Consider the following 14,537-nt stretch of genomic DNA (forward strand, 5'->3'; position numbering starts at 1 on the left):
CTCTTAATAGCCTAATAAATGAACAAGCCTTACCTGCTAACACCCCTGCAAGATAGAGGAAGCTGATGCGCAAGATACCATGAACCATCTCGAGGGGAACTCCGATCATAAGCTGGAGCAGTGTATTAAAGCCTAGTTGTTCCAATCTGCAGAGAGATGGACACAAGTAACTCATTAATGTCACTTCTACCAGTTTCATCAGGCGTTGGCATGACGTTGCTGCCTGTGGTTGGCCTGGAAAGCGGAATTACCTTACACAACAGAGCCCACACCACTGGAATACATTACCAATCAGTGTCAGGAGCAGGGATCCCAATAACACCATTACGATACAAATAAAATGTTGTTTTGAATATTTGAAGTATACCCAACTCGACCTGTTTGCAGTGTCTTTGTCATACAAACAAAATCTGAAGTTAATAACCTCAAAGAGTAATTTATATTAATGATACACTTTCATGAGAACGCATGATCTCACGTTAGAAAACCTGCGTGTTTTCAAAGACTTTCTTTTGAAGGTCTGCAGTTTGGCCATGCAGTTATTTTTAGGGGAGTAGGGGGTCCACCCATGCCACCTGTCCCTTCACCCCGACATACCGCCCCAACCTCCATACTCCCCTACACACGTATGCATATGTATTTAGTCGAATCGACTAAACTGCACAACCAAACTGCAGACTTTCAAAAGAAAGTCTTACTAACAATGAGATATCGAGTTGCTCGTAAATAGATCATAGCAAGAACACAACAAGACTCGGGCAGTGATATGTGTTGGCAACTTTAGCAACGTACTGATTTAATTGTGTTTTACATATACATGTCCACCCATTCTCAGGGTGCACCGAGACTCAATGACATTAATATATACCTATTACATGCAGTAAGACTACAAACTCAGATTTGCTTTTCAAACATATATAGATGCTAACAGCTGTAAATCGTTTACCGTAGGGAAAGATGCCATGGGCCATTTGTTGGGAAGACTGCTGCTCCTATTGATTTACATACATTATTTTAGAAAATAGTACAAAACACAAGCCCTAAAATGAAACAAAAAAAATACTGTGAAAAAATACAATTCGCTGGTAAAATTATTGATTTGAAATTTCCCTTCAGTAAACAATTCAGAACATATTTTTAAGTGCCTGAAGTGACCAGATTCCATGACTTAGTCTAGGGCATGTATCAGTGGAGAAATGGGGGTTAGAGAGAACCACCCACTCAATGAGGTACCCCCTAGGGAAGGTACTTGGTGGCTCTGCCAGACTCCCCAGTCCATTCCTCAGCTTAAATGTTTGGGCTCATCCCGGTCTTCAGAATAATCCCTGCTGGGTTTGATACCCTCACCATACACTAGAAGCCCATGGTAGTGGTAGCAAACACTTAAGTATCTCAGTCACCCCCATTCAGAAATTGTTAAAATTCAGAGAAATGGGACACTGAAAACAAGGGTTACTCCAAATCATTAGAGAATACTCTAGTTTTTCACTCGCTGATGGTAGTATGTATATTCACCATAATGAAGGGTAAATAGGGCAAAATCATGACTATTTACCACAGCCCCACAGGGCTGTGGTAAATAGGGCAGATTGTCTGTTACTTATCACAAGGAAGGGTAAATAGTATAGAATGTCTACTATTTACCAGGACAAAAGTAAATTGTATTCATTCTCTACTACAGCCATAACCACCGGTTCCACGGGCTGGAACCCTTGTTTTAATGAGGGTACCGGTACCGTTGTTACCCGTTCCATCCCATGGAATGGGTGATTATGGCTATTAGTACCCCCGGAAACCCCCGGATGCTAAGAGCAAAGGTTTTGTTTCAATGAACGGGATGCCTTGCAGCATCCCATAGATTGAAACAAAATACTTACTAAAGATGCCCGCCATAGATTAGGAAAGCGTTGCTCCATATGGAGCCCCTCTTCCATTTGCATGGCAGCCAGCAGGGACAACGGAGCAAAAGCACACCGCAGTAATCAGGTAAATTGGACTGGGGGTTGAAAATAAGAAGGGAAGGTAAGGGGAAAGCTGGTTGGCCGGTGGATGCAGCCATCAGGTTGCTTGGATCAGTAGATTCAGCTCAAGATCCAAGCGACCTCAGTAAGTAGTGCTATTATTTAATAGGAGCAGCCATGGGAGAGTCATAGAAGGAAGCTAGTCAGCTCTTTCCACTGTTCTGGTGAATAGTGCATGTTTACTGTAATTTAAGACAATGAAGGTGAAATAGTGCAGCTTCTCTACTATTCACTTGGATATGATATGTCATTTATGACACACTTAATACCCAGAGGTTTCTAAGCGTGGACCCGGGGATCGAACCTGTGTTGCTCCGTGTCATTTTGCTTCCAAGGCGAGCACGTTGCTGCTGAGCTATCTTCCCGAGTCTAAAGGTTACAAACTGCAGAATGGCAAAGGTCAAATCGTACAGGCTATACAATTTACCAGGCTAAAGAGCAAACAGTGCAGAACATCTACTTACTATTCTCCTGGACAAACGATAAATAGTGCACATTCACTAGATGACATGCAGTCAGCCATGAGAGCGTCTTAGAGGAGAGATAGTTAGCAGTATCCATTGTTCTGTTAAATAGTGTAGTTGTAATAGGATTTACCAGGGGTTAGGCTAAATAGTATAGATTCTACTATTTAACAGGACGAATGCTACATTGTTGAGAATCTCTACTATGTACAAGAGAAAAGGGTAAACAATGACCATTCTCCCTCTGTTGGCAGGGTGCCTTTGAAGTAGCCATGAGATTCTTGGAGGGGAGTTAGTGATCATTATCATTTTACCCGGTAATTAGTGACGTTTTTCTACTATTTACAAGGAAGAAGGCTACAAAGTGGACTTTGATGATGCCCTCTGCTGGTCCTTTATAGTAATGGTTATGGTGGCTAAGAGGGCCAAATGCCACCACCAATTAAATGATGATAGACCAGGGCCAGCGTGGGCAGGATCACCTGGCCCTTCTCACCATGCTCACATCAGCAGGCAGTGGAAGGGAACATGACGCCACAGTCCACTGAACTTGGTAAGGTAGAATCCTTGGTGCGCACTGTTAATCGTTCAGAGAACTTCAAACTCCAACGCAAAAATGAAACTTTAATAAGAAGCTACCTTTCCTGTAACTGGGGAGCAGGGAGGTGCTATAAGCACATAGATATAGCTACTGCAAAAGTCAGAAACATGTACTCAGACCAAATAAAGCACTAATTTGTATGTGTTTATGATGATGCAGGAGAAGCCTTCTGTTGCAGGCCTATGTGCACTATAAGGAGAAAGAGCAAAGGCATTTTATTGTCTCGCTTAGTGGTGGCACGATGAGAGAGGCCTGGCTGAACATTTGGTAGGGAAGTTATGAAATGAATCTAGCAAACCAATCATGTTACAGAAAGGAAAATTAACACAACAGTCCCATTAGACTGAGGAGTTCAGGGGAGCTGCGATTAGGCTCCTAATTAAGGATTGAGGTTTTGCAGAAGAACCCCTTGGGATGATCATGTTGAAAGGCTTCAAGGAGGAGAGTTTGTGTGGGTTGGTGGGCAGAAGAGCCAGGACCCTGGGATGAGGTGATGGCAAGACTCCTAGAAACAGCCCACTGAAACTATCCTGGTTCCCTCTGGTTTGGTTATGACTGTAGGTATCTCTCAGAATCTGTCCCAGTTGTGACATCTAGTCTATCCCAATTTGTGACACCCAATCTGTAACAGAGACCAAGGGGATGGTCTAACCACCAAAGAAAAGCAAGAACAAGAAGTCAAGATACCAGGAAGTCTGGGAAAGAAGTGTGGGTATACTTAGTCGGTTAGTGATCTGGGAAGAACCTGAAAATATCTTTCAAAGAATTCTTAGAGGCATGTTTTCTACACAATACGCCACCGTTTCAATTGGGACCCATTTAATTTTTCGTTTCCCCACTGTGTACGTATCCCCAAAAAAAACCTTGCATGACTCTAGCTCTGGGTTTGTGCCTTTTGTGGAATCCACTTGCCTTTCTGACAGCACGTTCTCCCCTATTTACCAGGATGTAATGAAAGTAGACATAAGAGAAGGGAGCCATTCAGCAGTATGTATTGTACTGGTGAATAGTGCAATTAGGTACACGTTACCTGGATAAAGGCTAAATAGTTCAGAAGCTCTACTGTTTTCCAGGCCAATGGGCAAAAAGTGTACATTCTGTACCATTCATCAGGACACCATGGAAGCTGCCATTAGCAAGTCTTAGTGGGAAGTTTGTTAGCAGTTCCCATTAGCCATCCATATAAGCAGCTTATATTCTGTTTTACTGCATAAACTTAGGTGATTACTCCCAAAGAAACAGAACTGATGGATGGGTGTTTGCCCCTTTCTTTGCTCCTGCACTGATGTGCTGCTGAGTTCAGACCAGACGTATCAGCAAAACATGTTACACAGAACATCTTTACCATTGTATTATCTGATCTGCATAATTTGAAGAGAGGTGAGTAACAAGAGTGGAGCAGAGGGACATCAGTAAGAAAGAGGAGGAAAAGAGAAACATGAGTAGGAGAGAGAGAAGGAGGATGACAAGAGTTGAGAGGAGGAACAACATGTGGACAAAAGGGGGGAAATGGATCAAACAGACTTGCGTAAGAGGTGAAAGTAGCATCAAAAGGAGAGAAGTGTTAGAGAGGTGTGATGGAGAGGCTGAAATGGAAGATGGCGGAGTCAGGAGAAGGTGGTTTGAGGAGCAGGAATGTCAAGTACAGAAAAAGCTATTGTGACCTGAGCTTGAGAGGAGTGAGTCTGGAAGGGGCAAAGGAGTGAGCACAAGGTAGAGCATTCAGGAGGTGCAAGCAAAGTAGTAGAGCAGTGTGTAGTGAAGAGGGGCAATAGGAGCGCTCCCCTTGGGTACGACCATGTGCAGGGACGTCAAGAAGAGAACAAGGGCGTGTTGGTGGGCAGTAGAGCCAGGACCCAGTGACAGGGAAGTGAAATTCTCTACGAAATATTCCAGTGAAACCAGCGTGGTGGCTTCCAGTGTGGTTACGCCTTTGTAGGGGTAGATCGATTTCATCCCAATAGAAATTCATATTGCATGAACCATATTAATATTAAAATGGATGCAATATTGTTACAATATCGAAGTTTTGCATGTAATTAGGATAAGTTAATTGAGGTTTATGAAGGTTACTTTTAGTGTTATTTTGTGTCAATTGTTATACATTTTAGATTTGCAGACATGTATCAACATAAATTGTGTGAATAGAATATGGGAGCACATTGTGTAATGTAGCACAATGAGATTTAAAAGCACAGAAGCTTCATATAAAGTAGAAAAAGGCTCTTGAATGAAAGATCCATTATGAGGGGATGCAGTAGTTTTTAACACACATACAAAAAAATAAACATGCACACATTCTTGTTCGGGAAAACTGCCTGGCCAAAGGAGAAGTTGCCAGAGTGACAGCTGTAACCACATGGGAATGTCTATTTGGAGCTGAAATAGAATGGCACAGGGTTTTCAGCTTGGAATCTGTTGAAGCGAGTGGCCGAAGAAGCATCTGCCACTTGGCACTGTCAATCTAGGGTTAGTGCTAAAGCTGTAACAGGGTGAATGGGATTGGAGATGTCTGCGGGCCTATGAGAAGGTTAAATAGATATGCAGGAACAAAATTAGAATGGGAACAGAGGCCAAATGGATTGAACTGATGGTTGAGAACAATGAAAAGACGAGAGGACACCAAAAATAAATATCCAGAGTGTCACAGTGCTTGGAAAAACAAGTCAGTGTCCATTTAAAGGAGCCTTTTTGTTAGCTCTCTATAGCCTCATAAATTGTCCATGCATAAACCATGCATGTCAGATTTAGCATTGCAGGTCTGGGACCAAGTCAAAGCTGTACTTAAAATCTATTGTATGCCATGTTAGGTTTCAGTGTCTTGCAGGAAGAAACCAAAGAAGACCGCTGGGCTTGTATTTGCAATGTCATGAAAATTGAATGTCTAAGGAGATGGTGTCACAATGGAAGGCAGCCAATGATATTGTGGGCATTAGATTTCCTTGTACAGGACCGACCAATTTCTATTTTGGGTAATGACTTGTAAGGTAACATGAGGGAGTTGTGGGAGTGTGTTAAGTGTTCTGGGAAATGTATATATGCTGTATCTGTTCTGTGGTTCAGCGAGAGACTCAGGTTAGTTCACTCTCGAAGGAGTTGTCAAGCCTCTCTCCCAAAATAAACTTGTTTTAATGACAACATGCATTCATTTCTTGAGATGGGGCTATTTTAGAGTACATAGACCCGAGGTCAGCCCTGATATCTGGTGACCGGCTGACTTGATCCCCAGGCCTCCAAGACGGTGGGAGTTTCCTTTCCAGACACATTGGCTGTGTCACTTTTCTAAGGTGACCAGTTATTTTTGCACATTAAGAGGAGCGGTTTTCAAGTGTCATATTGGTTCAAGGCCTGTCTGCTTCCTAGGCGGTGCCGGAGCCAGCTTTGTTTAATATTTTCTTTTCTTGGTTAGTCAAAAGTAGTGATGGGAATATTTCTGTAGTCAGAAAAGACAATGATGTAGTTGAGAGCACTGTACATGAGATGAAGAGATCTATTATTTTATTTTCCTGGTTAGTCTGAAGTAGTGATGGGAATCATTCTGTAGTCAGAAAAAGACAGCGCTGTAGTCGAGAGCACTGTAAATAGATGAAGAGATAAAGAGGGTTTTTGGCCATGGTGGTATAATAACATGCTGTCTTTTGTGCCAGGGTTTTGATTAGAGTTTTGTGCTGCAGGTTCAGCTGTTCAGTTTTGGTAGAAATAGATTGTTGTATATGGATTAATTTAAGTATGGAGACTCTGCTCGATTATTTATGTCAGGTGCTTCCAGGGCACAACATAACAATTCTAAAGTACCACAGGGAATGGGTACAAGCAACTAAGGGGATGATGTTTAAATCACGGCCAGAGGAAGGGACATTTGATTAAAGGATGTTAGAAAATATGCATACCTTTTTAGTTATGCAGTGTAAGGATTCTAAATTATAAAAGCAATGTAATATTTTAGAGGTGTTGAACATATATGATGAGAAAAAGGGGACCCACAGGGAGATGGAAAGGAGGTCAATTATGATATGCGCAAAGGGTTCTTCTGCAGCAATACTTCATGGGTGCTGTGCTTTGGCACCCGCCGAAAGAGACTCCAATCCAGAGTAGGAGCTCCTAGCAACTACTTCAGTGGCTGTGGTAGACGAAGGCAAGGACCAATGTCTTCAGTGAGGGGCTATGGAATTATTGAGAATGGGGGGCAGAGAAGAAATTACGCCTCTATCTAGCAGAGATGTTACAACTAGAAGAAAAGGAGATTGCTATGCCCCAAAAGGGGAGGCTTCTGAATAAAGCTGATTGGAGAGAATGTCAACGGGATGTGCCACTGACCAAAAGGTTAGTCAAAAGAATAACAGTGTTAGATGAGAGAAGGTCAATGTTCTGAACAGGTAGGACCAATGAAAGAGGGCAAGAAGGGCCATCAACAACCAGAATTGAAGATAGGTTGAGAAGGGAACTTGAAAACCAGAGTCGAAGAGATTGGGACAAAACAGAGCCACGAAGAGAGGAGGAGGCACTGGGACTTGTGAGGAGTCAGACATGTCAGACGGACACTTACATATCTGTATGTCACAAGTGCCATTTTGTTAAATAATAAGGGGTGAGACAAACACTGATCTATCTCTAGTCTAACAAAGTTTCCCTACATAACAAACTTAGTCTAAAGGAAATTGACCTAATGTCCAAAAATATCTGCCCCTCACACTAATACACACAAAAAACCACAAAATAACATTTAAGTTCAAACACAAAAATTATTACCAAGAATCCTTGTGACCAGGGTTGGATCCCCTTCCCCTGGAATAATTCAGGATGTTTCCAAATAAAGTTCATTTTCATAAAAGTTCTTTTCATAAGCCAAGTTTCACTCCAGGTACAAATAAAAGTGCTTTTCATTCAATATATTCTTCACTTGGCAAAGCGACTGCATCAGTTCAAAGGGTTTTCCACACTTGCAAACCATGGTTAATGTTTCCACAATCTACTGCTTAGTAAATCAAAATGACTTTCTCTTCCCTCCTCTATTCAAAAGTCTAGGCAACTGTTCTCTGAAGATCAGACAATATTTCTTAGAAACAGCCTCTTAGTCAGGATGGTTATATAACAATTCATCAAACATAGGAATGGAATTGCCACTTCTTTTCTGTCACAACCCTACACCACATTCATTAGACTTCAAGTTATCTTCTTCCTGGTCCACTCACCTGCCAGGACTAACCACTAATTGTCCCTTTCCTGGATTACTCTCCTTCCAGGAAAAAACAAACTCCTACTTTTACAACTTGTATTCTGTGGTAAGGCTTGTTAACACAATTGACATACAATTCCTTTCTCCAACATGCTGAACAAAAGGACAACAGTTCTCACATTGATCTGTTTGCCATATGCAATGCAGGCTACACTTCTCTCTCCATTATTCATTATTAAAAGGAGGGCTTTTCTTTTGCTGTATCTGACTTTATTTTTACACAACCTCTTGGCTGTTGGGAATGTGGTTTAATATCTTGATATGGGATTATAGAATGTAACTTGCCTTGATGGCACCATCAGCTTTATTTGGCTTTGGCAATGTATGTTACAATGTAATAATATTGACTCCCTGTCTATCATACACCATTTCCATATTTACAAAGATAGTTCTTATACTTGGTAACTTGGGAGAGTTCGGCAGGGAAGGCCTTACTGCCTTAACTTGCCATTAAATAGTCAGGCACCATGGGACCCCATACTCATAATAGGAGGAATACTGTGTCTCTCACGATGGAGTCACCACATTTCCTTGATAGCCTTTTCCTCCCACATGATACTCCCCTCCTAGCAACACCCCCAGGGTTAGGATCAGGTAGCGGCTTCCTTTCCCTGGCCACATGGGAGAAGACTATCTAGGATTCTGTGATGACTCTGTAGAATTCATCACAGACTACAACAGCAAGGCAGGGAAGAAGGAAATAAACAGGAAGGATACGTTGGATTGGTGAAATGGAGGTACAGACAAGTATTTTTAAGACTTGATAAATCGTCCATCAAGGATGTTCAGGTAGACCTTGATGAAAATAGTGCTGCTTTAGGTCTAGGATTTGAACGAGAAGGGAGAGAGATAGATACAGCAATAGAGGAGGAAGATGAAGACTGGGCAAATGTGACTGGAGAAGGAGCTCAGGGCGCAGCAGCCCCGACATTCCCCTCAGCAGCGGTCACAGAATCTACACCATGGGGCCTTAGGACACGCTGTGGTTGCTGCATGGTGGTTATAAGTAAAAACAGAAGAATGGAAAAAATAAGAGCAACTAAATTTCAGAAAGAACAAGGAATAGCTTATTATGTTCCGTGGTGGCACATGGACTTTAATGAATGCACTGCCCCCCGCTCATTGCAGGAGCAGGCAAGTGGATTTATGCTTTGGAAAAACATACTGTTGGGCTCATGTTAGCTATTGGGGACATGAATTGTTTATTTTCAGCTTTAATTGGGGAACAATCAGAAGACCTGTGGAGGAAAGCAGGGTACCCCAAAGTTAGATTAGAATCGAATGAATATGATGAATCACCTTTTAATAATTGTATGGCAGATGTGTGGAAGGCACTACAGTGAATGTACCCGGATAAGCCACATATTAATTTAATTTGAGCTATAACCATGAAATTGGAAGATAATCCTACTATACATATTAAGATAATTCAGGAAATGTGGAGAGCAGAAACAGAAGCATGTGATAAGAGCACAGCATTTTGTTTTTATCATATGTTAAAAAAAAGGGGGTTTCCTGAGGTCCAGCATGATTTAAACAAAGTTGTAGGGATAGAGGCCAAGAGATGGCCAGAGATGCAGGTGCAAATTATTCATTTCTGTAAAAACAACATTGGAAAAAGAAAAAGAGAATGCTGAATAGGCACAAAAAGCAGAGGCTAAGCTTGACCAAAAGAGATTAGCTCAAATGAATCCATAAGGAGTGGTGATTATCGGCTGCGCGGAGGGGCAGAAGCGATGATCGCAACAACTGGGCCAGCTTGAATCAGGCTGTACAGATGGTTATGCTCCTGATTTAAGGCAGATGGGAGGATTCATGAGGGGAAGAGGAGCATTGCTGAGAGGAGGTTGTGCATTTGGCGGGTTTGGTTTGGATCAGGCCTCAGTTGATTGGGCCGATAGGAGGACAGTATGGAGGAATGTATGATGGAGTGCTATGTTGGTCTTGCGGGAAAACAGGACATGATATGATTTGATAGGTTATTCATAACGCGCGTAATACCCAGTGGTTTCTAAGTGCGGACCGGGGGATCGAACCTGTGTTGCTCCATGTCGTCTCGCTTCCAAAGCGAGCATGTTGCCCCTGAGCTACCATCCCAAGGATATCCTCCCATGTGTCAAGAGATTTTTAGAATATATCTGCATATTTTTTGACCCATGTGCTAATCCAGCGGGCTTTGTTGGTAGGTTTCCATGCAGTCCTTTGCAAAAGATGCAACCCCCAACCCTGTCATATGGACCAGGATCTCTGCAACCACAAAAGGTTTGGGTTGGTCAGAACCCAGTGCCTGAAGTTGCACATAACTATATACCTTAGTCGGTCATGCCAGCACATGCATCGGTCCAGACATGGGAAAGAATCATTCACCCCAAGGAACAATGGCGCATTAATCTGGAGCAAGTGCATTTGGAGGAAATCCTTTCCCACTCCCAGGTGTCAATGTGTATCCAGATAAGGAAAGCCCACAGAAATCTCTAGCATGTCCAGTCCTGTCTGTTAGTGCTGATCCAGAAGAGGAACCCAGGTAGGTGTAACAATAGGAAATCAAACCTTTTCATCTATGATAGACACAGGGGCTACACAATCTTGTATCAAGCAAGGTGAGTTTGAACCCTTGTGAGAGTCTGACCACGATTTGACATCCAGCATAAACCCAATTTGTGAATGCCAAGAGGATGGTTTTACCACTAAAGCCAGCATGAAGAGCCTACATCAAGAAATCAGGAAGATCAAGAAAGATTCCCAAGATCATTCCCTTCAAGGGCCTACCTCTGCATGCCCTATTCCTGCACTCTATCAACCTAGCAACATTTTTGTTTTATAGTCTATAATATATTCATGGTGAAAACATAGTTCTTTAGAGCCCCAGAATGAAGGATATGCTCCTCACTTGTTACTTTTGTTTGGATGGGTGGACATAGTTGAATAGTACACTAAGTAGTTTCTTTCTGGTAAGTCTGCATACCACACAGTTGAAATACTGTTTCTAAATTGGTAGGGTCTTTATCAATAGATACAAACTCTCTCTCTTCTGTTTATGTTAAAATATCATGGCTATTGTGTTGTGGCACCCTCATGGGAATAAAATGTAATTCCACTATTCAGGCAAACGTGTCAATTATGGTTATGACATCACCAAAGAACCAATTTCCCCAAAAAGGCCACTTTTCTTTCCTTTGACATCCACAGAGCACACAGGTCCCGCAATTCATTCTCCAAATCACGAACTGTAGACACTGAATCATTGAATTTGACGAACTCTGGAAGGTTTATTGTCCTTTTGAATAGGTACACCTGTTAGGTTGTAAGTGGGAAAGGCTAGGATAGCCTTGAATACTGCTATAGGTTTGCTCAAATTCAAAAGCTGACATGATTTCATGGGTGGGGAACCCTGATCCATTTGAACTCCCATTATGAATCCCAATCCTTTCATGTTGACACTGGTTGTGATCACTATCGTGAATGAGGAGACCAAGTCTGTCTGAATGAAAGAACATTGAACTAAGTATCGAGAAGCTTATTGCGAAACATAAAAACTAAATCTGGTGATTGTATGGTAAGCCACCTCCAAATTTACCAGTGCCATTTAATCTTTGAGGCAGGAGAATAACTCCACTTAATGGTGAAGCTTCATATGAAAAAGGCGACTCCTGATAGACAGATCAGTTGTCTTCAGATCCAAATTGTGCTCACTTGAAAGATTATTCTGAAAATCCCTTCCAGATACTTGAAAAAGAGAACAGGAACACTGTTTGGGCATCCTTTTTCCTTGTCCCTTAACGGGTATGCACATGTAGACAAATAAGTATCAAAAATGAAACAGGGATTGTTTCGTTTTCAAAAATGTTAAATGCACAACCAACTCACATGTTATTAAGGGTATACAAAGTTAAAATGAAGTTAATTGCTGAATACGGGGGTCTCTATCTGAGGATTTGCAGAGGCTTCAAAACTAGTATTCGTAGAAAATGTTTTTTTAGAACTATGCTGGGGTTACCTAGATCAGTCCCAAATTATGCACTGCATCATGAACTTGGACTGGGATTTGTGGAAGACGAATTGGCTCTTGAACCAGTGTTACAATACCTATCAAAAATAGGAATACTGAAGTGAAGAATACACTTTGACCGCTTGTACTAAATCAACCCAAAGAATACAGTGTATTTGAGTATAAAAATACTTCTTATTTCATGTAATCTTATTTAACGTTTTATGCTCCTTTTGAGCAACCCAACCAAGCACAAAATGATTGTGAAACATCTTAATAATATAAACCTCTGCTTTATACAAAAACAAGACCCATCAATTGAGACCCATTTAATGTTTTGTTTCCCTACTGTGTACGTATCCCCAAATAAAACCTTGCATGACTCTAGCTCTGAGGTTGTGCCTTTTTTGGAATCCACTTGCCTTTCTGACAGCACATTCTCCACTATTTACCAGGATGTCATGTAAGTAGACATAAGAGAAGGGAGCCATTCAGCAGTATGTATTGTACTGGTGAATAGTGCAATTAGGTACAAGTTACCTGGATAAAGGCTAAATAGTTCAGAAGCTCTACTGTTTTCCAGACCAATGGGCAAATAGTGTACATTCTGTACCATTCATCAGGACACCATGGAAGCTGCCATTAGCAAGTCTTAGTGGGAAGTTTGTCAGCAGTTCCCATTAGCCATACCAGATAAGCAGTTTATATTCTGTTTTACTGCATAAACTTAGGTGATTACTCCTAAAGAAACAGAACTGATGGATGGGTGTTTGCCCCTTTCTTTGCTCCTGCACTGATGTGCTGCTGTGTTCAGACCAGACGTATCAGCAAAACATGCTACACAGAACATCTTTACCATTGTGTTATCTGATCTGCATAATTTACTTGCCTCATTGTGCTAAGGCTTCAGTGGTGCCTCCACATTCTCATTGGTATAGAATGCCACATGTAATGTAAGTCCTGTTTTTGCCTGATGCGATGGCCCCGTCCAGTTGTTGCTGGATTCTTTTTATGACTCCCTTTTTCCTCCCAGCCAGGCTTCATCAAAAGCCTCTCTGGATAGTGTCCCTGTATTTTTTGTTCTCTGCCTTATTGAGTCCTAAAGACTCCCAATGCAAAGGTGCACCAATGGCAGGGAGCAGAATGTGGCAGAAGGTTGAAGAGAGGTGAGTAACAAGAGTGGAGCAGAGGAACATCAGTAAGAAAGAGGAGGAAAGGAACATGAGTAGGAGAGAGAGAAGGAGGATGACAAGAGTTGAGAGGAGGAACAACATGTGGATGAAAGGGGGAAAATGGATCAAACAGACTTGTGTAAGAGGTGAAAGTAGCATCAAAAGGAGAGAAGTGTTAGAGAGGTGTGATGGAGAGGCCGAAATGGAAGATGGCGGAGTCAGGAGAAGGTGGTTTGAGGAGCAGGAATGTCAAGTCCAGAAAAAGCTATTATGACCTGAGCTTGAGAGGAGTGAGTCTGGAAGTGGCAAAGGAGTGAGCACAAGGTAGAGCATTCAGGAGGTGCTTGCAAAGTAGTAGAGCAGTGTGTAGAGGAGAGGGGCAACAGGAGAGCTTCCTTTGGGTACGACCATGTGCAGGGACGTCAAGAAGAGAACAAGGGTGTGTTGGTGGGCAGTAGAGCCAGGACCCAGAGACAGGGAAGGGAAATTCTCTACGAAATATTCCAGTGAAACCAGTGTGGTGGCCTCCAGCATGGTTACGCCTTTGTAGGGGTAGATTGATTTCATCCCAATAGAAATTCATATTGCGTGCACCATATTAATATTAAAAATGGATGCAATGTTGTTACAATATTGAAGTTTTGCATGTAATTAGGATAAGTTAATTGAGGTTTGTGAAGGTTACTTTTAGTGTTATTTTGTGTCAATTGTTATACATTTTAGATTTGCAGACATGTATCAACATTAATTGTGTGAATAGAATATGGGAGCACATTGTGTAATGTCGCACAATGAGAATTAAAAGCACAGAAGCTTTATTTAAAGTAGAAAAAGGCTCTTGAATGAAAGATCCATTATGAGGGGATGCAGTAGTTTTTAACACACATACAAAAAAATAAACATGCACACATTCTTGTTCGGGAAAACTGCCTGGCCAAAGGAGAAGATGCCAACCACATGGGAACGTCTATTTGGAGCTGAAATAGAATGGCACAGGGTTTTCAGCTTGGAAATTGTTGAAGCGAGTGGCCGAAGAAGCATCTGCCACTTGGCAC

The 14,537-nt window shown here is 41.9% G+C and overlaps 1 protein-coding gene across 6 annotated transcripts in view; it reads right to left on the bottom strand.

Moving 5' to 3' along the window:
- The window catches only part of RHBDL1 (rhomboid like 1), a 1,038,041-nt gene that overhangs the window by 176,478 nt on the left and 847,026 nt on the right, over positions 1–14,537 (bottom strand). For all 6 annotated transcript variants that reach the window (XM_069646126.1, XM_069646124.1, XM_069646123.1 and 3 more), the window contains one exon: positions 34–146. In XM_069646126.1, coding sequence (XP_069502227.1) covers positions 34–146 — 113 coding nt within the window. The remainder of the gene's footprint in view (positions 1–33; positions 147–14,537) is intronic.

The sequence above is a fragment of the Ambystoma mexicanum genome, chromosome 2p, assembly GCF_040938575.1.
Source record: "Ambystoma mexicanum isolate Mex_15411 chromosome 2p, UKY_AmexF1_1, whole genome shotgun sequence".
NCBI classification, from domain to species: Eukaryota; Metazoa; Chordata; class Amphibia; order Caudata; family Ambystomatidae; genus Ambystoma; species Ambystoma mexicanum.